This window comes from Lynx rufus, unplaced genomic scaffold (genome assembly GCF_022079265.1).
Source record: "Lynx rufus isolate CCGP_SWC_20201006 ecotype Redwood Valley unplaced genomic scaffold, mLynRuf1.p SCAF_5, whole genome shotgun sequence".
In the NCBI taxonomy this organism is placed as follows: Eukaryota; Metazoa; Chordata; class Mammalia; order Carnivora; family Felidae; genus Lynx; species Lynx rufus.
In genome coordinates, this window is record NW_025814867.1 from 156,569,245 (window position 1) to 156,595,197 (window position 25,953).

At 55.9% G+C, this 25,953-nt stretch overlaps 2 protein-coding genes across 6 annotated transcripts in view; one reads left to right on the forward strand and one right to left on the reverse strand.

Moving 5' to 3' along the window:
• HSF2BP (heat shock transcription factor 2 binding protein) overlaps nucleotides 1–1,920 on the reverse strand; it is a 92,677-nt gene extending 90,757 nt beyond the window's left edge. Inside the window, exons 1-2 of the mRNA XM_047100319.1 lie at nucleotides 1,834–1,920; nucleotides 922–1,072 (exon numbers count right to left, since the gene is read on the reverse strand). Coding sequence (XP_046956275.1) covers nucleotides 922–1,072; nucleotides 1,834–1,869 — 187 coding nt within the window. The 5' untranslated portion in view covers nucleotides 1,870–1,920. The remainder of the gene's footprint in view (nucleotides 1–921; nucleotides 1,073–1,833) is intronic.
• A 1,493-nt stretch (nucleotides 1,921–3,413) lies between these two features.
• RRP1B (ribosomal RNA processing 1B) lies at nucleotides 3,414–25,953 on the forward strand. 5 transcript variants are annotated; one of them, XM_047098989.1, is made up of 16 exons: nucleotides 3,414–3,588; nucleotides 10,623–10,705; nucleotides 12,273–12,330; nucleotides 13,610–13,695; nucleotides 14,254–14,315; nucleotides 14,668–14,797; nucleotides 15,657–15,721; nucleotides 16,177–16,358; nucleotides 18,047–18,138; nucleotides 18,772–18,869; nucleotides 19,780–19,799; nucleotides 20,440–20,571; nucleotides 21,056–21,720; nucleotides 23,670–23,825; nucleotides 24,855–24,918; nucleotides 25,691–25,953. In XM_047098989.1, exons 1-16 carry the CDS (start codon nucleotides 3,459–3,461, stop codon nucleotides 25,882–25,884), a joined length of 2,217 nt encoding a protein of 738 aa, XP_046954945.1. In that variant the 5' UTR covers nucleotides 3,414–3,458; the 3' UTR covers nucleotides 25,885–25,953. The 5 variants fall into 5 exon arrangements, with proteins under 5 accessions (XP_046954945.1, XP_046954947.1, XP_046954950.1 ...); XM_047098991.1 differs by having other exon boundaries at nucleotides 20,443–20,571; XM_047098992.1 differs by lacking the exon at nucleotides 3,414–3,588 and adding an exon at nucleotides 12,039–12,138 and having other exon boundaries at nucleotides 10,624–10,705.

The following is a 25,953-nucleotide window of genomic DNA, read 5'->3' on the forward strand; positions in this document are numbered from 1 at the left end:
ACGCCTTCCACTGGTGAGCCCCGGGCAGCCAGCAAGAAGACAGAGGCGGCAGTCTGCAGGAGCCCACTGCTGGGGGCACACACCACAGGGCAGAGGAGAGCGGGTCTGAGGATTCCTAAGAGAAAACAAACAGGGCAGGGAACTACGGCAGGCATGCGCGTTTCCCCATCCAGCGGACGCGGCTGCGCCCTCCGCCGGGGACACGTGCACAAACCTGGCGTGCTGTCCCCACACCTTCTCGTCGGCACTAGTGCTGGGGACCTGCGGCCTTCCTAAAGACCACCGGTGATGGTGAGCGGTCCGACGCAGCGTGGCGCGTCAGCCTGGAGCGCTGCGGGCGGACTCAGCTATAATTCAGCCTCAGCTACGCAAGCGCAGAATCAGCCCCAGAGGCTGCCTTGAGGACGTCAACGGGCGCCCAGACTGCTACCCAACAGGCAGCCCAGCTCACATCTCCAACTCTGAACGGACAAGTCCTGGCAGTCCCGGACTCAAATCAGGGCTAGACACTGACCTGTCCGCCCACCCAGAGACAAGTACGCACGCGCCGGTCTCTCCACACACGCTTAACTCCATGCAACCCGTCCACGGGGCGAGATCTTCAACTGACACACTTAATTTTCAGAGCAGCGCTTTTCAATGACAAAAGCGTCACACGTGTTTGCCAGGGACGGGAGGAGAAGAGAAGCTGGTGAGATACTCCAGAAGAGCTGGCAGCCCTTCTTCCAACACGAGCGTAGGTGTCTGAGTCCCTCACGTGAGGGCACCTCTGTTCCTTAGGTCTTATCTGACTCTCCCAAAAGGAATTACAAGGACTGTAGCAGCACCTCGAGGCGTATTTACAGCTGCCCTATGGTTGTTTACGGGAGATTAGTCTGCTGGAACAGACAGCCGTCAATGGCTGCTAAGGATAACACTCACTTTTCTCTACAATCTTTAACTTCTGGAAGCTTTCCAGCACTTCGCCATTTAGTATTCTGGGCAAGAAGTCCCGGATTTGCATTACTTCAGTCGTCAGGCGTTCCAGGTCCTTCTTTCTGACTTTCACAAATTCTTCTTTAGATCCCACCTGCTAAAACAACAAGCAGATCTTAAGATTATTAACATTTCTCTGTGGAGGACAACGACCCGCAGCCCAAGGCGGCCTCCTTTCCCTAGCGCCTCTATGTTCCTGATGGTTTCGATAGCGGGGCTCTGCTCCACCCAGCCCGCCCTCTGCTCTGTAGGGTACATCTTGACAGCTGGAGCCACAGGCTGCAAGGGGAAGCCTGTTTTTGTCTTCTCCCTGCACCGAGGCCTGAAGCCATCCTCCTGAAAGCCAAGGACAGGCCCGGCACCCGGCTCCTCGGGAGCAACGGGAAGATCACTGCACTCCTGCTGGGGGCACCTGGCCCACGGGGGGTCAGCTCACTTGGCATCCCCAACCCCTCAAGGTTGTCCGGGTCACGAGCAGAGGCACAGGCAGGTTAAGTGACCTCCTTAGGGTAACGCCGTTAACGGGACAGAACCGGACCCTGAACCCGGGTCTCTCCCGCATCACCTGCTGTGGAGGCGACAGCGTGGCGACCTGTGGCCTGCGTTCTCCCTGCACCTTGCACTGAGCCTTGGAAGGCGATTTAGGGCCTTGCGAGGAGGGCCGGGCTCGGACCGCATGTCCCGCCGCCGCGCCCACGGCCCCCGCGCGGGGGTCCCCGCCACGCCCCCAGCCCCCCGCCCGGGCCACGCTGCCCCACGGACGAGGCCCAGGGCTGTCCAAGGAGCCCTGGGCAAGCCCAGGCGGGCCGCCACACGGCGCGAGGAAGAGAATGGCGGCCGCCCGGACCCCTCACTGACCCGTGAGGCCTCCTCAGCGCCGCCTGCTTCGCCCATGGCCGCCGCAGCCAAAGCTCCGTGCGCCTGCGCGGCGGCGCGCCCTCTGACCCCCTCACGCCAGAAAGAGCGGGAACGTATCCACGCCGGGGGGGGGGGGGGGGGGGGTCAGGACGGCGAGCCACGAGGCTCAAACCTCGCAGAGTTCGCGCCGCATTTTCGGTTTTACGGACGAGGGTTGGGCATGGTGAGATACCGCGTCGGCTCTCCTGGCTTAGCCGGGGCTTTAAACTCGTTAACTGCAAAATAGAAGGACAGTGAAACCCAAGTGTAAGTGTCAAGTTAAATAAGTCAAATCGGGATTGGGCCTTTCCTGTTTGGCAAAGGACGCTAGACCAACGGGCTGTGTGTTCAAAGGAACAGCCGCCACGCAGCCGGCGGCCATGCTCCCACGCTGGGCTCTCAGCTCCAATAGCAAGTCTCGAAGCTCTCCGACAACAGACTCCTCGCGAAGTCAGCCCTGGATAGGGAAGGTCAGTCTAGCCAGCTGGCTAAATAACTGAGACGACCACCATATATTGGAAGATGCCACCTAGTCCATTTACTTGCCCCAGTACGACCACTAAATTCACAAAATAGGGTGCAGCCTGTAGGTTCAAATGTACTGGGTTACTACGATAACTAAGACGTCGTTTATTTCTAAGCTGGCAGGAAGCCAACACTGCCAGAGTTCCCTGAATGCTCTCCAGGCCTAAGGATGGACTCACAAGCACTCCCTCCAAACTCCTGCCCCACACCGGGACCTGCCCCTGCCATCCTCTGCATTGGGACCTGACCCTGTCCCTACCATTCCCTGCACCGGGACCTGCCCTGCCCCTGCTATCCTCTGTACCAGGACCTGCCCCTGCCATCCTCTGCACTGGGACCCGACCCTGGCCCTACCATCCCCTGCACCAGGACCTACCCTGTCCCTGGACCTGCCCTGCCCCTGTGCCAGGACTTGTCTTTGCCCTGGGACCTGTCCCGGGACCTGGACATTGGGAGATGCTGGAGGGCCCTGCCTCCGCCAGCAGCAGAGGCTCAGACCTGGACCCCGTCAAGGCGGCCCCTTAATGGGGCTGTCCCCAGCATCCCGCCAAAAACCCCAAGGACTGCCATCTTCTCAGTCTCCACCCGGCAGAGGCGGCTCGAGGAGTCCAATACAATTAAAAACTCAGTGCTCTCTATCTCGTAGGTGAGTGATCGATCGGATGGAGATTCGTAGTGAGTTTAAAGATTGTAGACTACGGCCATCCATCTCTTCCCGGCCAAGACCCATCGCTAGCTAACCTCGCCGCCAAACGCCCAGAGATGTGGCGACAAGAGACAGCGGAGGCGCAGGGGAGTGAAGCCGAGACCGAACTCGAACTGGGCTGCTCCGCCCACCGCCTGGGTCTGCCGCGCTCGCACCCAGAACGCGCTGCGAGCCGTGGCCGGCGCCTTTGTGACGCCATCAGCCCGCGCGCCGCCCCCGCCCGCCGCCGCCGAAGCGAGCCGCCTTCTGCGCAGACGCGGCCCCGGGCTGCTCGGCGGCGGCGGCGGCGGCGGCGGCAGCGGCGGGAGGCTGCGGGCGGCGGGAGGCTGCGGCCGGGGATGGTCCAGCGGGCGCGATGGCCCCCGCCATGCAGCCGGCCGAGCTCCAGTTCGCCCAGCGGCTGGCGTCCCACGAGAAAGGCATCCGGGACCGCGCGGTGAAGAAGCTGCGCCAGTACATCAGCGTGAAGACGCAGAGGGAGACAGGTGGGCGCCCGGCGGTCAGCCGCGCCACATGGCGGCCGGGCAGGGGGGCCGGGGGGAGCCGGGAGAGCGGCGGGCGCGGACTCGCACACCCGCCGCGGCCCTGTGTGCCTCCGCGCGGTGGGACCCGCTTCCTGCTGGGGCCAGCCGGGTGTGACGGTGGAGGGGCTGCAGCCCGCAGGGGCGAGATGGTCTGCCGAAAGTCTCGGCGAGTGGCGAAGCCGGGAGTGGACGAGTCTGTCCGACCCTGAGCCTGCCCCTTGAGTCACCAAACTGAGCCCGGTTTCTTCTGCTGTGCTCTCCGTTGATGCACGTGTTTATCTGACCCACACCCACCTGAGGTGCGGGAGTTACGGGAGACGAGAGAATCCCTACTTTGAAAGTTGCACTAGTAAATCGGGGCGGGGGCTGGATAACTAAAAGAGAGTTTTACAAGTGGAGGCAAGGAAAGGAAAATCACGGGAAGAGGGAGCTCCTCTACATAGGCTGTTCCAGGAAGGCCTCTGGGTGACGTTCAGCGGATTCCAACAGGCAGGAGAGAAGAGCGAAGCTGCCCTAGGAGTGGCTGGAAGACCAGTTAAGTGAGAGAGGGGGAGGGTGTTAGGACTTAAAGTTGGAAAAGACAGCAGTGGCCAGGTCACACGGGGCCTTCTAGTTCGTTTCTTAACTGCAGTGGGGTGCTGTTGAAGGATTTCATTTACCTGAGCCAAGGTGCGGTCTGTAAACCCTCGAGAGCATGAACCACCATAGGCGGTGGAGCTTTTACGTTGTGCAGGGATGAATTTGGATTTACTGCTAATGCTAATGCATTTAGAGTCTACTTGAAAGAACGGGTACTATCTATCCCAGTACTGACTTTCTTAGTTTGTTTTGTTTGGAGGAGAAATCCCAAAAAGACTGCCCAGGGAAAAGAAAGGAACAGTCTGATGGGAAGTCAGCTAGAAAGGAATGAGGACCGAATTCCTAACGTCAGTTCTGTTAGGGACCTCCCTGAGGGATTTCATTCACATGGTTGCCGGCATCCCCAGAACACTGAAGGTTCCTAAGTCTAAGTCTCTAGAGCAGATCTGGCACTTGCGCCGGGGTGTCCCATGGGCACCTCGGACTCAGAGGCCCACAAGTGACTCGTTTTCCTCCCCCTAAAACCCGTTCTCTCCTGCTTCTCCTCTGCCGCCTGTGTTCTCGTATCTTGGATGCTGTCCCCACTATCTACTCACTCCGGCTGGACACGTGGTGATGGCCTAGACTCCTTTTGGATCTTCGCTCCCCACCCCTCACCCATTGTGTCTTGCTTCTACCATTTTTCACCGTCTGACATCCTCTGACCTCACTGAAGACCCCCTTCATCTCAGCCAGACCTCTGAACTTGATCACTTCCTAACCAGTCTCCTTAACTCTGTTGGCGCCGCTCTTAAACCCATCTTCCGCAAACCAGCCCAGGGCCATCTTCCTAAGGCGGTTCTGACCGTGTCACCTACTTCCCTGGGTTTCCAGGTCTGCGGGTAATGGTCCGTCCTCCCTTTCTCTTCCTACCTCGGCCCCTACGTGACTGCTTCGTCCCGGATCCGCATTGTTTCTCACCTCTCTACCTTTGCTTCTCTTGCTCACTCCTAGCATCCCGTTCAACACAGCTTCCTCCAGAGTGCCTTGCCTCCCATCTCACCCCACCCCTCCAGGATTCCAAACTATCCAGTGGGTCTCAATGGCAACACTTAGGTTGTTTCTTCCTAATCTATTAGTGTATCATTCTGCGCCCCCTCCCCCCACCCGGCAGTGGAAGTTTCCAATCTGTCTGCTTGGCTGGAAGTGGGAGCGGTGGGAGCGCGTGCAGGCATCCACGGACTCACCTGTCTGAACACAAGAATGGAAGAAAGGCCAGAGGCAGTACATACGGGCCAAGATGGCCAGACAGAACCTGTTGCTCAAACCTTTTTGATGAGCAGGCTCAGGATCTGAAACGCTGAGGGGACACAGGGCCATGATGCCAGGGGGTTTACACCAGTGCCCCCAGGGTCCTGTCTGCTCTGCGCCCATCACACTGAGAGTGATTTGTTTCACGCTTTTGTTTGCCACCATGTCCACGCTGCGTGGAGTACGCTGGGCCTGCATAAGAGGAGCTGCAAGGGGAATGTCGTAGGCGCGGCAAAATAGGCAAGGCCTCTGCCTCCACTATGCTCCCATCAACGTGAGATGCAGGGTGGGAAATAACTTGTCCTGACATTTGCATCTCACCGGCAGGCCCAAAGTCTGTTGCCTTTTGTCTCGGGCATAGTAAATAAAATCTCAAATGTTACTGATACAAAGAACTGCCCGTGAGCAACATAAATAGCTTTGTGAGATTTTTTGTTTTTAAGTAATCTCTACACCCAGCATGTGGCTCAAAGTCAGGACTCCAAGATCAAGAGTAAGATGCTCTACTGACTGAGCCAGCCAGGCGCCCCCGTAGCCTTGTAATCTTGGAAACAAATTGGGAATCTTTGTAGTGCTTAAAGGAGCTAAATGTTGCTCTGGTGCTTTAACTGTTCACACAGAGCACTCACAGAATGACCACTGTCTGTGGTTTTACTCGTGAGAGATCATTCGTCTGTCTTCAGCAAACACAAAGCACTTACTGCGTACTATTGTTATTCTTGGCCCCAGGGATAGGGCAGTGAACAAAAGAGACAAATCCCCCCCCCAGTTTTATTGATTCTGCAACTTGAAACATTTGACATCTACAGAAACTGAGATGTATCTTGAAGTCAACCTTGTGACTTTTATTTGCCCTCTTTCATTTGGTGACACATAAAATAACTGTACAACTGAGAGTTGCCAGGGTCTCAGATACAGTGATGGGGGAAGTGTCTCTTCATTCTGACACGTTTGGGGGTTCCTAGACCGAGAAGTGAGAATAAATGAGAGCTGTGGATGTGTGTGTGTATGTGGTTTTGTTTTATTTATTTATTTTTTTAAACATTTATTCATTATTGAGAGACAGACACAGAGTGTGAGCAGGGGAGGGGCAGGGAGAGAGGAAGACACAGAATCGGAAGCAGGCTCCAGGCTCCAAGCTGTCAGCACAGGGCCCAACGCGGGGCTCAAACCCACAAACCGTGAAATCATGACCTGAGCCGAAGTTGGACGCTTAATCGACTGAGCCACCCAGGCTCCCCGAGAGCTGTGGATGTTTTGACTGACCCTGGTGTGGACTCGCCCCTACCTCACATGGCTCCTGAGCTCATCGTGTGCTTACAGTGGCGGTCAGGCTTTCTCATTTCACAGCTTGTTGGAATTTACTCAGCCCGTGTCTCACTTCATGTTCACCCCGTTTGTTGTGAAATAACTAAACCTATGTTGTTGCCAGAAACTTAAGCGACATTAAGTTAAAGAAACTCAACCCCAGGGGTGCCTGGGAGGCTCAGGCGGTTAAGCCTCTGAATCTTGATTTTGGTTCAGCTCATGATCTCGTGGTTCTTGGGATCGAGCCCCACATCAGGCTCCTCACGGACCTGCTTGGAATTCTCTCCCTCTCTCTCTCTCTCTCTCTTTCTTTCTCTCTCTCTCTCTCTCCCTCCCCCTTTCTCTCTCTCTCTCTCTCTCTCAGTCAGTAAATAAACATTTTAAAAAGACTTAAAAACAAGTTTAAAAGAAACTGGTATTTGGTTTTTACCACCTAAACTCCTGGGTGAAAATGAGTGGTTTTTCTACGTATATTGAAAATACATGTTTCCAAAGGGAAAAGAGCTTCAGTGGCCTATGGGTGGAGAACATGAGCCAATCCTCACACCTGCCAACTGGGTCGTGCTTCACTCTTACGAAGCGCTTCTCATACGTGCTTTTAGTTTTGTCCCTGACCATAAGCCGTGCACGTATTGTAGGCGAGGACACAGGCCTACGGGCTCGTTGATGGTTTTCTGCAGCACAGCTAGTAAGTAGCAAGCTGGGGCCTCACCGTGGGTTTGTGACCACCACACTTTTGCTGCCTCACATAGGGTGAAACACTGAGAATATGTCTTCACGTGCAGCCCCTTTCCTGCCCGCCGTCTGGGATCCACTGTCGCTCTGCTACTCTGCCGAAATCCACAGTCTTCCGTTACATAAGCCTCTCCAGAGCTTGCCGCACCTCCAACTCCTACAGGCGTGGGTTCGGCACAGTTACTTGGTCTGTCGCATCGTCACTCGGTGCTGATTTGACACACGGGTGCACTTAGAACAGTCCTCCGGAGATAAACATACACTGTGCTATTTTTAAGTGAAAAAGGCCAGAATTTGGAGTATGTAGAACATGCGATGCTTTTCGGGTTATATACACAGCTATGCATCTGTGCATTTCTGTGCTGCATATAAGTATTATGTCGAAGCACAGGAAAGATCTGGATGGAAAGATGTACATCAGGCAGATAGCAGTGGTCCCTCTGGGGTCCAGGAGGTAGTGAACAAGGCACCTTTGATTGTGTAACTTCTGGTGTAATATATGAATAGGAATTTTTTGCAATAAAAGTGTGTTATTGAATGAGACTCTTTCAGTTACAACTTGACAGAACGTCCAAGCCAAACTAGTTTTAAGGGGAAAAACCAAGCGCAGCCTCATGCAGGAGCTCGACTGATAGTGCCAGAACTGTTTCCTACACAGCGGACTCTGCTCCCCTCGATCGGCTCCCTTCTCAGGCAGGCTCCCCAGCAAGTGGCATGGTGGCCGAGTGCAGGTGCGGACTGTGTCCCCTTCCAGTCTGCTGGGAGAGAGCGACTCTCCTGAAGCCTGAGCAGGAGCCTCGGCGAGGAGGTCGTCTGTGCCTTGAACCAGCCCTGTGGCCAAGAGGACTCATGCTAATTTGGAATAAGCCCAGCTTGCCGGCTCCCCTCTGTGTCTGGCGAGCCCCACCTAGACCCCTGCCTCCCCCACTGGGCCCTGCCTGGTAGGGGGCAGCGCTGGAGGGGCAAACAGTATGGCAGAAACGGGGATAGCCAGCACCAGGCCTCACACAGGAACCGGCGACATTCAGTCTTGTTTGCTCGTAAGTTTGCCTGTGGTTATGGCTTTCTAGTCCCCTTGTGAAGAGTTTTCTACACAAAGAGAACGGAAAGAAACAGCCCATGGTAACGCTGTGGTAACCTCATACAGTACTTGTTTCCTTGTTTTTTATTACGACTGTTTCAAACATATAAAAAGTGTACCCGTCATTCTGCTGCAGCATCTATTAATACCCAGTTTGTGTAATCTGCCCACTTCCTCCTCCCACGAAAGCCTTAGGAAGCAATCTCAGACATCTCATTTCTTCTCCACGTACCTCAGTATGTGTCTCTAAAAGATGAGGACTCTTTTTAACATGACCATAGTACCCTTATCACATCTTTTTTAAAAAAACTCCTTTATATGAAATACCTAGTCTGTTGGGTTTTCCCATCATCATCTCCATTTTTCCAGGATTCATCAGAATCCAAGCAAGACCCGGTGTGCCTGTGGTCGTTCGGTCTGCAGTGCCCATCCGTGGTTTTTCCTCTTGGAGCTTGCTTGTTGCAGGAACTGCGCCATTTGCCCCATGGAGTCTCTCGTGTTTGGGGTTTTGCTAGCTACATGCCATGGTCTCACCTGACATACTCCTCTGTTCCCTGTATTTTCCCCCAAGCTGATATTAAATAGATTCGACATGATGTCGGTTCGTTTTGGTAAGACCATTTACCGGGTGGTGCTGTGCCCTTCTTTTGCATTACATCCTGCATTGAATGGAGAGTCGGGTCTGCAGGCCCCGAAGGACCAGCGGGCGTCGCGGGCCCAGATAGGTCAGTAGGTTTGGGTGTTGCCGGCCTCATGTATCCATTCCAAGTTCCGCTGTGCTTTTTCATCTGATGCTTTCCCAGCCATTGGTGATCCTTGCCCCAACCCCAAATTCATTGGTCTTTAACATGACTGAATGTAAGTACAGGTCACTTTGGCAGAGTTCCTGTGGTCCTGACTGCGGCGGTCTCCGATCTGGGGGTCCGGGGGAATCAGTCACCGGCGCCATAGTTGTGCCAGCGATAGGCGCCCAGGCGTGGCTTGTGCCATAACAAGCATGGGGGAGGGGGGGCCGTTGCCACATGATTTGCCCAACCCCTAAAGGAAATGTATTGCAATAAACTTCACTGTAGTTTCTGGTATATGGATTTTAAGTGAGAAACTATCACAAAGAATAAAAATGTGCCCTAATAAAATTGTTGATATGAGAAAGGTCTTCAGTAACTTGGAAACCAATACCTAGGTATGTAAATATCTTTAAAGGTACAAAGCTCACTCCGAATATACTAAGTAAACTTCAGTACATCAAAAAGGATTTGTTTGCCACTTTTTAATTCTTTTGGTACGTTGAAATTACATTGATTCCAAATGTATACGTATTGTGAGGTACTTGTGAGGTTTGCCTCCTTTGTCCTACTTTGATATTCCGAAAGATTTTTCCTAGTACCTGCTAGTGAAGTGTTAACACAGGCCATTTGTAACATGCCCCAAGACTCGAGGATTGTGTTTGTTCTCCATGACACCTGGGGTCTGCCCAGGACCTAGAAGGCTATCTGTGACTCATAGCTCAGTCAGAGGTATAGTGCAGGGCTTGAAAATGAGTCAGAAGAAGGCTAACCAGGTTGATGTCCCTTCAAATAGGCTATATCATTGCCCAGTAAATGAAAACCATAACCAGGAGGGAAAGAGATCAGGGTTTCGCCGAGTTTGACCTCGTGGCAGGATCCTTAAAAAGGTATCCTTGCAAAAATGTCCCAGAGCTCTGCCGGTTTCCGTGGGGCCGGGTATACGGGACGCGAATCCTCATCTTTCGTAGGATTCGCGGTTTTATTTTGGAAGACTGATGAAAGTGTTGGTGTGCAGGATGAGATGATAAAACGACATAGCCTGTGTGTGCTTATTTTGTACCACAAGGAAGTGTGTGCCTCAAATTTAAAAAGACATTGCGGGCGAAAGAATGAAAATGTGGTATTGCTGTCGCTGCCCGTGAGGCAGCGCGAGATGCTGGGACAGGAAATGGGAGGATTCTGAAGTAAGACGTCTGTGCTGTTTTGTCCCCTAGGAGGTTTCAGTCAAGAAGAACTCCTAAAAATATGGAAAGGGCTCTTCTATTGCATGTGGGTGCAGGACGAACCCCTCCTACAGGTAACACACAGTTCCCTTGTCCTCTGGCTGGGTGTTGTGGCCCAGATGGATAGAAGGGGCTTGCTCGTTCCCTGCTGTGTCGGTCCCCCGTGCACAGAAACAGCTTGCAGTCACCGCCCGGGGTTCAGTTGCCCACCTCTCGTCCATCTAGAGAGGGACACGGTGCCCAAGTCACCTTTTCAAATAACGAAGAATATGGATAAAGGGAGATCTGGTATTTCGCTGTCATGCTTTCATAGGCTGGTTCCACGGTAGGTGTCACGTGACTTATTTTAGTTTCTGTTTCCTCTTCTATTATCCGTGGTCGATAAGGGCACGGCACTGGTCCGAGAGCCTGTGAGCACCGGGCTCTGGGCTCACCTCTGCCATGATTTAAGTGGGTGCCAGGACCGGGCAGCCACCTTGCCGGGGCCAGGATCTCTGTAAAGCAAGCGGTGGCCCCCCACCCGACATCCCACCCTTGAAGTCCGTGGAGACGCACAGATGTGCACGTGCTTCTGGACCCGTCTGCCAAGCACCCTGAGCCCCACCACCAAGGCGCTGTAGGGAAACGGCTTTCAGTGTCCACAGACCTTTGTTCTGGTGTGTAACAGCTAGTGGAGGCTAAGCCTTGAGGAGCGCGGTGTGAAACGCTTCGATAGATAAAACGCCACAGATTGTATTTGTCTGGATTTTAATGTGCAACTTTGCCACTTTCCCAGACCGCGTAGTAGCGGGCTTTGATTTATTGCTTTTACTGCACTGAACATATTTTGAGTAGGACAGCAGGGCAAAATATTTGTAAGTTACATTCAAAAGTAACAGCCGACAGCTTTAGTGGAGGAAGAAAACGTGAACGAGAGCGTCATTTTCCAGTCTGGAGTTCAGTTAAAATGGGGGAAGAGGACTCGAGGCCAGGTGAAGCGCCAGGAATGCCGAGGAGGACTGTTCTTTTCTCACGTAACTTGTGAACAGGATTCTCTCGCTGACGCTCCCCAGGGTGGGCCTCTTCTCAGAGCCAGCCCGCCCAAGTCTCCCCACAAATGAGCTTTGCTGCGTTGTAGCAGGCGCTCTGCACCTGACCCCTTGCCCTGGACAGAGCCTGGAAGGGAGCCGTTAACCTCTGCTTCACCCCCCCACCCCGCACCCCCGCCTCTGCAGCCTGCCTCCGAGCAAGCCCGGCACAGGACTTTCTGGTTCCACACGCACCCCTGCGGAGTGGCAGTCCCCGGGTCTACCCATCGGCGATCCCCTCGCCGGCTCCCGTGTTCCGGGATCGGGGGCTTAGAATAGAATCTCACTTTAAGGTCTATATTTTTGAAGCCAGGAATTGACAGCTCGTTTACTCCTGTAGGTCATTGGAGCTGAAGCTAGAGATACTTTTCTAACCAGGCAGCGTGACCCTCACGGGCATGTTACGTTGTAGTCCGCTGGGACCAGAAGTTCCACGTCCGGTAAAATTCAAATACTGACGTGACAGGAGGTCCAGACCCCAGCAGATGCGGGAGGAGAGCAGGCTGGGTGCTGTCCCCTTCACCGTGCTGCCGCCTAATAACCGCGCTGTCTCTCCCCGACCCCACCTTTGCAGGAGGAGCTAGCAAACACGATTTCCCAGCTCGTCCACGTTGTTAACAACTCGGAGGCCCGTAAGTCCTGACGTTTTCATGACTTTCCAAACTTTCTTGTTCGTCAGCTTTGGTAACTTGCCTAGGAAACTAGGCAATATTGTTTCTTCTCCTTCCTTCAAGTTCCAGTTTTCCAGGGGGCTTGTTGCACGTGAACCTGGGGCTTCCTTCCAGTGTGCAGATGTCAGGCGACAAACCTTCCCTGTGGGAGAGCCGTGATGAGCTTAGATGTTGATCCCAAAAGAGGGCAAATAAAAGAGGCACCTTGTGCAGTTGAATCACGGGTGACATCTCAAAAGATTTCAAAACAGTGGTTTAAGAAATGAAAATCTCCAGAGTCTCCAGATTCTGAGCTGCTTTAACACTCCCAGGGGCCATGTGTGCTTGTGCCCGTGTGTGCTATAAGCTCAGCATGCCTGGCTGTCCTCCTGGAGACCGGAGCCGGTTAAGGTCGTCATTGGTAATAAACCGTAAAATAGCCCCGCTGTACCAAGAAGAGCGGAGGGAGAGGTGAATTCTTCCTGAGATGTTCAGGCTTTGATCACTGACAAAGGAAAAACAGACGGCAGAGTTGGTGGGTGCTGCTTGGTGCTCCTTGGAGCAGAGCCATCCACCCGGCCTTAGTGACCCCAGTGGCTGTCCAGGTCTCAGCCAGGTCCCAGCCGACTTCCACACGTGGAATATCGTCTAGGTTTTCACTTATCAAGAAAGAATTATGCAAAAAGAAGTAAAACAAACCAAGAAAATCAACAGTTATTTTTGGATGGAAAAGTGGTAGTTTCATGGCCCAGAAGAGAAAAATAGAATGTTCTGTTAGAGCTCATCCAGCTGACGCAGAACATGAAACACAAAGCTGAGTTTCTACGCAGCTCGTCCAAGCGTTCGTCAAAATTAAGGGCTTTGGATCCATTGTTAGGTGTAGGTGGGTGGGAAGGGCCCGTAGACGTGGCTCGGAGAGTTTTTTATTTTAATAGAAATATTTAATAGACCAAAAATATTTTAGTAAAATATTTAATAGAAATATTGTAATAGACTTGGCCTTGTAAGTTGATAAAGACAAAGGCCGCACGGAGCATTGTAGTTGAACATCAAGATAGTACCAGCCTTCCTGTCTTAGTAGGTTTTTATTCAAACATGAAGGAAATCACCGAGCATATTTAATTATTGACCAAATAGCTGCCGAAAACCCTTGGAGAACGTAAATGATAAGTGATGCTAGTTTGTTTCTCTGTTACCTTCTTGCTTTATGGTAACGCATGAGCGTGAACACCAAGCATTCAAAGCCTCTTGTTCACTGCAGAACACCTGTTCATTCAAACCTTCTGGCAAACGATGAATCGAGAGTGGAAGGGGATAGACCGGCTGCGCCTGGGCAAGTACTATATGGTAAGATCTGAGCACCTTACCCCGTCTGCTTCAGAAGCCCCTGAAGGGGGGATGTTGAGCGTCTTGAGAACAACGGGAAAAGGTTTATCTGTGAAGCAGAGGGGGCTCCAGGCTTAGTGTGTTGAGAGGTAACGCGATCAAGGGAGGGCGTTTGAACATGTGCTCGAAGGCAGCTCTGCTCTTTCAGCTGTTGGGGAGGAGTTTGGGATCCTTAGTTAACACTCTCTGCGGAAAAGGAAAAGGTAAATGCAGGGCGCCTGGGCGGCTCAGTCAGTTGAGCGTCCGACTCTTGATTTCCGCTCGGGTCACGATCTCACGGTTTGTGAGATCAAGCCTCGCGTCGGGCTCTGTGCTGACAGTGTGGGGACTGCTTGGATTCTGTCTCCCTCTGCCTCTCTCTCTCAAAACAAACATTGAAAAAACAAAGAAAAGGTAAATGCGGTTGTCGTGATGATATTTTCACTTCGGAGATGCAGGCTGTAGCAGTTCCATCGGGGTCTTTGCTGTGCCGACTGACCTTGCTTTTCCTTTTGTAACCAATTTGTTGTCCGTTGTTAGCTGATCCGTCTGGTCCTGAGGCAGTCCTTTGAAGTTCTCAAGCGAAACGGCTGGGAAGAAAGGTCAGTAAAGGACCTGGGAAGGCACTGGGCAGCCTCGAAACCTGCGAGGTAGCAGTGGGTTCTCAAGCCTTTCCATGAGCTCGTACGAAGTGCCTCCTCTTTGCCTCCCGTTCTCTTACCTGCTGTGAGAGGCGGAGCTCCCCACGCGTGAAGAGCTTACAGCCCGGTAGAGGCTTCTCGAGGGGCTGAGCACACACGCAGCTCTTCAGACCGATTTCGGTGGCTGCTTTTCCCTCGTGGGACTGTTTCAGCCTTGTTAGGCCGTGTTAGGCGGTGTGGCCCCGGGGGTGAACGTGACTGTGTTCTTCGGCCACGCTGCGGTTAACGCAGCTGTGTGCTTTGTGTTCTTCAGCCGAATCAAGCTACTCTTAGACGTCTTGATGAAGGAGATCTTGCACCCTGAGAGCCAGTCTCCTGATGGAGTGAAGTTCCACTTCATCGGCATTTACCTGGACGAACTGTCCAAAGTGGGAGGGAGAGAGGTAAGGAGCAGACTTCCCGCCAGCGGCAGTGACACGGCTGCTCGCCTGGTCCGGGCTCTGGCTCTTCCCCACGTGGGCCTGGAGGGCGGAGGACAGGCTGCTGTCGGCACCTGTGTCCCCAGCGCCGCTCCCACCCGACCTGACAAACCCTTCCCCGTGCGGGAATGTATCCTAAGCGGCCAGTGGGGCACGTGAACGAAGATCGTGCACCGAGGGCGCTCTCGGAAGGCTTCCTTGTAAAACAGTTGAAAGCCGCCTACACAGTCCAGTAGTAACAGCAGGATGTGCTCGCGGTGTTGACTCTTTAAAAAGCAGGAGGGAAAAAGCCATAGACGCAGCAGCGCCAGTGGCGCGCCTCTTCCGACACTGTTTACGCGTGAATGGACAGTGCGGGAGAGGAGACGTGTTTTTAGCCTGCAGGTGATCATCTGCATTTGGAATTAGCAGGCCTTTTTTATTTTTTTAGTTTCACCCTATTTTCCGAGTGTTCCGCAGCGAACACGTGTTCTTTTCATTAAAAGAAAGCAGGGGTAGTTCCTTGGTCCGAACAGTTTCCGATGGTGTCCGAGCAGAGCCTGTCTGTAGGGGAGAGAACGCAGAGCAGCACGGGTTGATGGGGGGGGTTTCTTTGATGCCCCGGTGGCTGGAAGACAGCCGTGACCCTTAGATGACCTTTAGCCTGGCACAGAGCGTCTGGGTGATTCACGCAGAGCGGATCTTGGAAGCGGCTCTGCGGGAGAGGTGTTGACCTTCGTCAGCCCACGTGAAAACTGCAAATGCTTCCTCTCTCTAGGACCTATCAGGAGCAGAGGCTCTTTTTCTCCCCTCATTGTTTCCCTATTTTGTTTCTAAATTTCAGCTTTTGGCAGATCAGAATCTCAGGTTCATTGACCCATTCTGCAAAGTCGCTGCCAAGACTAAGGAGTAAGTGATTGCCATGTTTGTTTTCTCGGTTTCATTTGGTGCTTCATTGTGGGTGATGGTGGTAAACTTGTGAAGTGCCATGCGAGTACCTGGGCTGGGTAATCCAGAGCCGCGGACGGCTGAGCTCCGAATTTCTGGAAGCCGGACTCTGGATGGAAGCTCGGAGTCCTAATTGGGCTCCGCTGGCTTTGCGGTGTGGTCTCAGGCATCCAGGAGCCCCGCCCTCCCTCGGCCACAGCCCTGCCTGCTTTGACCACGAGCCCCACCCCCGGCCTTGCACAGCCACAGCCGCGCCTGGCCGGCTCTGGAGCGCGGCAGCCGGTGGGTGACGCCAGTGGGTGACAGCAGGTGCCCGGTGGCTTCTCCCCGCCACACCCCTCCCGGGCCAGGGCCAGGGCCAGGGCCAGGCCCTCTGTTGTAACCAGCTTCTCGTCGCTCTTCTTACACACCCTCAGCCAGACGTTGGTGCAGACTATAGCTAGGGGTGTTCTTGAAGTCATCGTGGACCAGTCTCCTCTTGGACCTGAAGAGACCCTCGAGGAACAGAAGCCTCAGGCGGGCGAGGGTGAGCCCTCTGAAGAAGAAACGCCTGAAAACGAGGTGGTGTGGAGACAAACCATCAGTAGAAAGAAGACCGGTAAGAATTTCCTCCGGCAGCCTTTTTTTTACACAAAGTTCTCATCGGATGGGCACTTTTTGGTATATGTGTTGGAATCTTGCTGACTACGACCTGGAGGTCAGCTCACGTGGCTCGGCCGTGGGCTCCCCCAGAGGAAGGGCGCAGAGCTGTGTGGAAGGCCCACACCTGCCCAGGGGCCCTGGGTGGCGGGCACGTGCCTTCTCCCGGGACCACGACTCCCTCGAAGGTTTTACATCGTTTTGCTCTTCCTTTGGTTTTTATGTTTTTATTGTTGTGGGTTTTTGGATGTCTAAAACATCCTAATGTTGACTTGTGTCTGCAAGGGGGTCCTCAGCAGTCACACTGCAGACACACACTTGTTTCTGTAGCTCTGCTGCCTGGCCTCCCAGGTCCCTCCAGGGCCCCTTCCCTTTGGGTGGGTAGCACTCGCTGTGGGCGGGCACCGTGCGGGCTGCTCCTGCGTCTGTAGCGGCTGCACGTGGAGCGTGCGTCCCAAGTTGCAGCCCATCCAATCTGGCGGTGGTTCACGGCGTCTCGGCGTGGCACTGACATGTCATTCAGCCCTTACAAAGCAAAGATTTCAAAAAGTAATGGGATTTAATTTACACGTTTTTTAATAACAGAACACCCAACTCTCTCTGTACAAGGAGCCAAGTGTGTTTTTAACATTGTGCCTTGAAAAATCTGGAAAGAGGGACGCCTGGATGGCTCAGTCAGTTAGGCGTCCGACTCATGATTTCGGCTGAGGTCACGATCTCACGGTTCGTGGGTTCAAGCCCACATCGGGCTCCACACTCAGTGAAGAACCTGCTTGGGATTCTGTCTCTCCCTCTCTCTTGGCCCGTCCCTTGCTCGTACTCTCTTGCTCCCTGTCTCAAAATAAATACATAAGCTTTAAAAAAATAAAAATAAATCTGGAAAGATACCAAAATGTCAATTGTTGGTCGTGCGTGGCAGTTATGGGTGACTTCTGTTTTCTTTGTACTTTTGTCTGTTGTAAGTTTTCCGCAGTGACCATACGTTATTTTTTAACCAGAAAAATCATTATCTTAGGGAGAAAAAGTCTCATCTTAAATTCCACGTAGGTGACAGAATTAATCAGATGACCTTGAGCAAGTGTCGTGTGGTCACGGGACCTGTCTCTGGCTCACCCCTGTGCACCAGGTTTCTGTCTGAACCAGAGACGCTCTCCCAGCCTCCTCTGTCGTGCTTGTTAGCAAGCACAAGGTCCTGCTCTCTTCTCCAGGCTGTGCCCTGAGGCCACACCACTAACGAACTCACAGGATTTGAAAATTTGTGAGTCTTTATCTACTTCTTCATGGGCCTCAGCACTCCTTGAATTATCCTTTGACTGCTACAAGTTGCATCGGAATTAATTGTCTCCTGCAGCAGCTCCGTGAGAAGTTAGTGTAATAACGGTGTAGATTTTTGCCACAACCGCAGGTTGACCCCTTGGCCTTGGGCCGGGGGCGCGGAGGGCGGCAGCTGATGTGTCTGTGATGTGACTAAAAGGCAGAATGTGTAATGTGTGCTTTCTCCCAGAGTTCCTCTAACGAGACTCTTTGGGGAGATCATAAGTGTATTTGCAGGGGCTTCTGTGCAAGGAGACGTGAGTGAGGCAGTGGCTCCTCCGGAAGTAGTCGTTGCCGTGTGTTTGCAGCTATGTCTTGGGTGTGTTTTGACAGCACTGAGCCAGCAGCACTCCAGGATGGACGGCGTCCGCGACGACGCGGCGAGAGGCGGCGGGCGCCTGGAGGACGCCGGGCCCCTGCTCCAGGTCGGTACGACGTAGATTTGCCGTGGAGTGGCCCGGCCGGCTGGGAATTAGGGTCAGAGCTCATTATCCACAAGGCCTGCCTGTGGATTAAGTCGTCTTTAATCCCTTCACTCGCCGAAGTCACCTTCCTTACACGAGCTTATTGGAGACAAAGAAACGTAAACGTGACAGAATTTTGAAAGATGTCAGTCTTCACTTTGGCTTGAACCGTTGGGATCTGTTCCATTCGTACGACAAGGCCAGCTCAGTGCTTCTCCCGTAAGGAAAGGTTCCCGTGTTACCGAGTGTAAGTTGGACACCGAGACTGAATTTGCGAAGAAGCGCACACCCAGGCAGACTTCATGTGGTGTGTTTTCCCACAGGTCTTTTGTTGTTGTTGTTGTTTAAATAAACAAATAAATAAAGCAGATAAAGAATAGTTTCCCCAAGAACAAACAGCAAATTTTTCAAAGATACTGCTTAACCATCTGGTCGCCAAACCTTAGCACTCGTTTGTGTTTAATAAGACCGTCTTGTTGCTGGATGCTTCTGGAATCCACGCTGCTGCTTTCTCTTAGCAGTGGGAATGACTTTCTAAGTCAGCGGTCTGGCTGCGGGTTTACGTCTCATGTACGTCTCATTGTTCTCACGCAGTTCGACTACAAGGCTGTTGCTGACCGACTCCTGGAAATCACCAACAGGAAGAACACCCCTCCCTTCAACAGGAAGCGTCTCTCCAAACTCATCAAGAAGTGAGTGACTGGCGGGCGCTCCGCTGACGTCCGCCCGGCCTTCCTCGCTTGTAGCCAGAGCAGCGCTGCGCACACACGGCTGCCCCCCCCCCCCCCCCCCCCCCCCCGCAGCAGATGCTTCACGTGCCCGTAGCTCCCCTCCCGGGCCGCGTCCTGAGGGCATGAAGTATGCTGCTTAGGTGTTCGCGAGGTGGGCAGGGGTTTCGAGAACGCACTCCCTCACCCCCACCGCAGCCGGGCCAGATGTGGTAGTGGGTGTCGCTGTGGCCATCCCAGCGGTTTGGCACGGAGCACCATGGTGGGCGGCAGGGGCACCTGAAGTTAACTGTCCTCTGTGAGAGCAGGCGCCCTTCGGGGCACTTGACATGCATCAGGTCATGTTCGGAGAGGCCCCGGAAGACCTGTCGCTCCTGACCTCACAGATGGGCCGGCCGGGGCACAGGGCAGGTAACTGGCTGGCCCGAGGCCGCAGCCACCAGGTGACAGGGCTGGACTCAGACCTGCTGTCCGTGCCCCCTTCCCCGGTGCTCTGCCGCCGGAGTCCTTGCCTCCCGCCAGCACGCGGCCCCTCACCCTTTTGTCCTGACACCAGCACCGGGTGGAGCGTTTTCTCCTCTGGGCGAACGGAGAAGAGAACGGGCAGCTTCAACCTGAAGAAGGAAGTTTTCATCTCTTCAGTTTATGTGAACGAACCAAGATAGAATCTCTGGATCACCACATCCTGGAAGATGTCGGCGTTGAGGGCGATTCGTCCTCCACTTTGGGCCTTTGCCTCAAGCCTCCCCTTCTAGAGGGAGAAGGAAGTGAACTTAACACACGTCCAAATAGCACATCTTAAAAGTTATGTGCAGGTGTTTGCAGAGCATGGAAAGAAGGGGTTTCTCAGAACTTCTCTTGATTTCTCTTTCAGATTTCGGGATCTCTCCGAAGGTGAGAATGTCTGAGGATTACCCCTGACGACGTTACGTGAGCAGGGCCCCACTGAGACACTCATGCCAGATACTGAAACACGGGCTTGAGTGACACTGACTGGGAACACGAGACACAGCAGCCTTTCCCTGTGAAAGGCGTCAGCTCGGCAGGGCCCTCGTGAGAGCCACAGTGCCGGGCCTCTTCCAGCCAGCTCACTTTCCCGTCCCGGGGACCCAGCGGATCCAGACCTGAGGCCGGAGGGAGGGGGGCATCGTTGTCTTAGCGGGAAGGATTTCTGGTGGTCGAGGAAGGTGCCAGTTTGATTCCTTAGGAAGAAGAGAAGCTCTCGGGCCCCTTTCCTTTGTTGTGGTCAGTTGAGCCCCTGGAGCAAAGCTGTTGTCCACAGGGACACGAGCGAGCCGGTGGCTCCCCCAGCCCCCCGTGCGCCTGGGCACTTAGAATGGGGGGCAGCTGCCCAACCCCGGTTGCGGTGCAGAGACGGGCAGGCCCCACGGTGTCACCCGTCGTGCGCGGTCCCCATCAGTAGCTGGCAGGTTTGGGCTGGGGAGGCGGTGAGGAGCCCAGATGAGCACACAGGACTCAGGTGGGGACAGGGTCTGCCAGTCTCTAAGCTGACCAGAGTGGCTTTGGTGTCCAGCAGGCAGCCTATCCCAGCTCAGTTTTGCTGAGGACGTTTCTGCTGAGGGAGATGACCAAACGCTCAACCGAGGAAAGCACAAGAAAAAAGGAAATAAACTTTTAGAGAAAACCGACCCGGAGGAAGAAGGAGGTGAGCTGCACGGCTTGCCGTGGACGCGGGGTGGGGTGGAGGACGCGGGCAGCCCGCGGGGAGTGGCGTGCGCCCCTGCAGCCCTGGCAGGCTGGGCCGGGTCTCCCCAGGTCCTTCCAGAGCCGAGCGTCAGCTTTGAACGTGTGTCGTTTTCTGTGGAACCGCTACGGCCTCCTAAGCTACAAGTGTTCATTTCCTCCTCGGGGCCGCTTCAGGGTGGTGGCAAGGAGGTGGAGAACCAGATGGACCCCACCCTCGGGAGCCTGTGTTCTGTTTCCGCCTCAGGCCCGTGGGGATGGCCGTCCCATCCCTGTGGGAACAGGCCTTAAGAGGGTTTGTGGTCCCAGCTGGGACAGGGAATGGCGCCCACGACAACGCTTGCGGGGTGTGGGGGACACGGAGGGCCTGGGCCCTTCTGGGGGTGGGACACGGGAAAACCGTCTCCCCGCCGTGGGCACCTGTGTATTGGCGTGTGTGTCTCTAGGAAACAAGTCCTTCCTTGCTGAGGAAGAGGAGAGCGAAGGCAGCGTTCAGAAGAGAAAAGGGAAAAAGAGGAAGAAGGTCCATCTCCAACCAGAGCATTTAGGGTCGGGGGCTCCGGCCCTGCCCCCAGAACAGAACGGGGGCGGGGAGCCGGAGGGAAGTCCGGGAAGAGCCCAGAAGATGCCTGCGGCTGAGCCGGGGGCACCAGCTGCCCCTCGCCCCCAGGAGCACAGCGTTTCGGGGCCTGCCCCAGCGCAGGGTAAGAGGAAACGACCGAGGAAGAGAAGCCTGAGGGTCCAGGGCGAGAGCTCGGAGTCCACACCACCGCTGCCTCGGGGGGACGAGGCCCGGGAACCGTCCCCTCCGGCACCCCCTGCCAGCGGAGCCCCGGTCCAGAAGAGGCAGAGGATGCTCGGAGCCCTCCCGATCAACGGCAGCGGCCCCCCCGTGCTGGCCTGGCCCCCACCCCAGCAGCAGGGCCGTCCAGCCGGCCTGCCCCCGGGCAGGAGACTGAAGAAAAAGAAGGGGGAGCCCAGCGGCCTTGACCTCTACGACCCATCTCATCAGAAAGCCGCCATCTTGAAAAAGAGAAAGAAGATGAAAGAGATGTGTAACTTGGAGCGCCGCGGGGTGTTGAAGGCCGAAGCCAGGCTCGTCCAGGCTCTGGTAAGGCAGCCATTGCGGGGGCAGGTGGGGGACACGTCCAGCCTCGAGGAAATACAGACTCTCGGTGGCCCTCCCCGTCCCCCATGAGGCTACTCCGAGGCTGCGGGAGGGTGGGCACCGGGCCGGGACATCGTGCCCACGGCCGTGGGGGGCGCCGCCGTCCCGCAGCGTAAGCGCACAGACCGAGTCGCTGTCAGGCGCTGGCGTCGACTCATCATCAGCTCCTGGCCAGTCCTTAGGCCCTTTCGGCAAAAGACAGAGCCCAGGATTTTCTTCTCTTTTGCTCTTTAACGAAGAGGCCGCCTCTGCTTATACGTCTGAGCCAGCGTAAGTGAGCGGTCAAGCTCTGGGAGGCATCTGTACCCGTGACGGCACAGTTCCGCTGGGACACCAGCCACGCCAGTCACGTGGGGGCCGCTCAGGGCGGCCTCACGTCTCAGCGGTGGTGGTAGCAGCGAAAACCTCGTGAGCCGCGAGGCTGCAGTATTCACTCCCCGCCCTTCCAGGACAGGCCTGCTGACCGCGTCCCCCTCTGGTACTTGCAGGCGCTGCCGTGCGCGGTTAGCTCGCCGAGGCCTTGCTCAGCGGGAACTTGAGTGGGTCGGGTCACGTGCTGATCCCAGAACGATGGCGTCTCCGAGCGGTTAGCTCAGCTTGTGGTCAGAACGAGTCTTCGCTGGGGAAGCCCTCGGAACTCTCCAGCGGGCTCCAGGAAGCCTGTTCTCACCTTTGACCTTCCCCTGACCAGCTCTGTCGCCTGTACCGTCGCCCCTTGGCCCTTCACGCGTTCGCTGGCTGCTTTTTCCTTGCTGAGAACATCAGGGAAATCTGTCTCGTTCCTCCGGCCCTTGGCGGCCTCTCTCAGGATTAGAACTAGCGCGAAGTAGGCCCCGGGGTCTCGGGAGGTTTTCCTCCCAAACGAGGCCCTGTGTCTCTGCCAGTGGGGCTGGAGGTCCGCAAGAGAGGCCCCCCGGGTCTGCCCCCTCGCCGGCAGCGCTGTGGGCTCTGCGAGGGCAGGCAGCCCACTCCCCAGCTAGGAACACCAAGACCTGGTGGAAGCTGGCAACGCGACGTCCGCTACGTTGGGCTTCCCGGACCCCGGGGACCCCGGAGCCAGAGCAGGGTCCTTGCCGTGGGTGCTGGTCAGCTGTCAGACACCCAGTGAGTGTTCCTCATCTGCCCGTGAGGGACCCGCAGGGCCTCACTAGGTGTCACCTTTGCCCTTTCTTACCGAACTTTCAGTGGAGGGCGATGTCTCGGATCAGAAATGAGAAAACGGGGGCGCCTGGGTGGGTCTGTCAGTTGAGCGTCAGACTCTTGGCTTCGGCTCAGGTCGTGATCTCGTGGTTCGTGAGTTCAAGCCCCTCGTTGGGCTCTGCGCTGATAGGGTGGAGCCTGCTTGGGACTCTCTCTGCCTCTGCCCCTTGCGTCTGCCTGCTCTCTCTGTCTCTCAAAACGAATAAACTTGAAAAAAGAAAAAAGAAAACGAATTACTTAACAGGTGGCCTTTGAAAGGCAGAAATCCTCAGAACAGGGGACCTAAGTTTAAAGACACACAAAGCCGGGTCTTGTGGGTGGGAAGACAGGCACCCTCTGGCCCGGTGGGCACGGTGCCACGAGAGCAAAGCCGTCGTGTGCGCGTGACTGCGCCCTGCCACGTGAAGAGGTGCCGTCAACCTCGTCCGGGAAGCGGCGGGCGTGGGGTGTCTGAGCTGCAGACACTGCATCCTGGGGGCCCCGCCTGGCTGCGTGCGCACCCCTTCCCCCGTCCCGCTTCACCTCCTTGTGCTTGGGTGTGACCCCTTCCTCTCTTCCCCCTCCCCTCTCTTCCCCTCCCCTCTCCTCTCCTCCCCTCTCTTCCCCTCCCCTCTCTTCCCCTCCCCTCTCTTCCCCTCCCTTCCCCTCCCCTCCCCTCCCCTCCCCTCTCCTCTCACCCCTCCCTCACGTAGGGCGGTGGGGGGGCTCTCAGCCCCTCGAAGAAGCAGCAGCTGAGGACGGAGAATGACTTCGTGAGGTTCGACACCCCCTTCTTACCGAAGCCCCTGTTCTTCAGAAAAGCCAAGAGCAGCAGTGCCTCTGCCGTCTCTGTGCGCCCTGCCGGGCAGGTCCGTGAGCTCTGCCCAGCGCCCCGGGCCCCCCTGCCCCCGCCTCCGCCCTCCCCACAGCCGCACAGCCCTTTCCTGCCTAAAGGCCACGCCTGGGGCTCTGTGTGCCGGGACTCTGCTTCTGCCCATGGCATGGCACGTGGGGGCCTGTTCAGGGAGCCTGGGTCTGCTGGGCAGAGGGCCCGAGCGGTCCTGGGGCTTGTCTCCTGGTGACCTGGGAGGGACTGAGGGATTGGTCGGGGCACCTGCAGGTGCGGTGGGTGGTGCCTCACCTTAGAATGAAACGGGCCTAGAGGACAGGGGGAGGACCGGGACAAGGGCCCCCGCCCAGGACTCGGGGCTGGTCAGGGTGGGGGGAGGAGCAAGCACTGTCCCCGTCACAGTGGCGGGAGAGGGCGGCGGCTGTCGTGGAGCACAGGGTCAGCTCTGCCAGCTGCCCCTGGGTGCTGCGGATCAAGGGACAGGCCGGGGCAGAGGCTCGCCGGGGAGTAGCTGCTGTGTCAATAGCCTTGGACCCGTGACTGCCATGTTAACTAGTCCCAGGTAGGGCGTCCTAGGGACACTCGCCTGAGGGCCTGAGACTTGGCGCACAGAGGACTAGTTCCTCCGGTAAAGCGTTTACGGTGCGGAGTGGAATCGTGGGATCCACGCAGCAAAGGCGGGTGCTTCATCATGCAGAGTGGTCCGCATCCAGGAATTTCCCAGATGAGAAATGACTTAGTTAACTGATGAATTGCTGGGACACCGAGATGAGTCTGGGAGGCTCTGGGAGGCGCGTCCTGCCCCCTGAGCAAGAGCCCGTCCCGGTGCGTGGTCCCGTCCCACGTACGCGCTAAAACTAAAACTCAGTGGGTGGGGTCCTCACGGCCTTGAAGTGCGAGCTGCTTGCCGTCACTTAGAAGCTGTTAGACACCACCGTGCTCGGCTTCCCTCCCCAAGGACGCAGCACGAGGCCGCTATGTGGCCAGAGATGCCAGGTCCGGGGCCTCCACCGCCACCGACTTACTCCCCTTTGTTCTCCCTTTGCAGCGAGACAAGACGCCCTCAAGCTCCAAGAAGGTCACCTTCGGGCTGAACAGAAACATGACTGCGGGTGAGTGTGGGGCGCGTCTCCCGCGGGGCACCTGCAGGTCCTGCTGTCCAGAGTTGCAAGGGTCGTGGGGACTCGGGGCCTCTGGAAGGAGGCTGTGTCCCCGGACCTGCCCACCCAGACGCTTCAGAGCCTGCGGGGGCATCTGACGGCCCCCCAGCCATAGCTGCCTCTGCTGACACGTGGAGTCACCTGCCCATGAGGAGACAGGAAAAGAGAGACAGTCTCGTCTCATTGCTTTTGGCGTTGGTGCCGCTCACTGCTTTGGTTCAGTTCAACGGAAACCACACGTTCTGAAAGTACACGATGAGTTTAAGACCTGACTCTTCATAGGGACCACAAGTAGTTGTGTGTGCGCACGCAGGGTGGGGAGGGACCGTCAGGGAGGCCTTGTCCCGGGAGCTGGAGACGGCCGGAGTGGCAGGTCACCTGCAGAGAAAGGCTCTTCCTGCATCCGCTCGAGCCTCGGGTCTGTCCGCCTTCCGCCGCCACCCGGCCCCCAGAGTCCCTCTCAGAACCCGACCCCCCCGCGCTGTCCTCAGGCACTTGTTCACGCGCTCCCGTGAAGCACCCTCGATAGGGACTCCCGTTCCCTCGAAAAGCTCCCGGCCTGCTGTCTGCAGGGCCTCGTGACGGAGCGAGCGGCCCAGCCCGCGCGGGGCCACCGGCGGTGTGAAGCGGCGAGAGCACCGACGGGGGACGCTGCTCGGGCGGGCGGGAGGGACGGAGAGGCGCGGGTCCTGGTGACGCGTGGCCTTGCTTTCACCCGCCACAGAATTCAAGAAGACAGACAAGAGTATCCTGGTCAGCCCCACGGGCCCCTCCCGAGTGGCCTTCAACCCTGAGCAGAGGCCCCTCCACGGCGTGCTGAAGACCGCCACCGGCTCACCCACCGGCGCCCCCCTGGGGACCAAGAAGCCGCTGAGCGCCACGCCAAAGAGAAGGCCCACGGCTATGGACTTTTTCTAGGGCAGCAGCAGAGTCCTTTTAGAGACTGTTTTTGTACAGATATTCTATAAATTATAACTTTGAAAAGGT

Bases quoted from the DNA above. Each gene is read 5' to 3' on its own strand.
- RRP1B (XM_047098989.1), top strand. From the start codon at position 3,459: ATGGCCCCCGCCATGCAGCCGGCCGAGCTCCAGTTCGCCCAGCGGCTG. The intron at 18,139-18,771 runs GTCGGTACGACG...GTTCTCACGCAG, and splicing joins ACGCCGGGCCCCTGCTCCAG to TTCGACTACAAGGCTGTTGC. The intron at 20,572-21,055 runs GTGAGCTGCACG...GTGTGTCTCTAG, and splicing joins CGACCCGGAGGAAGAAGGAG to GAAACAAGTCCTTCCTTGCT.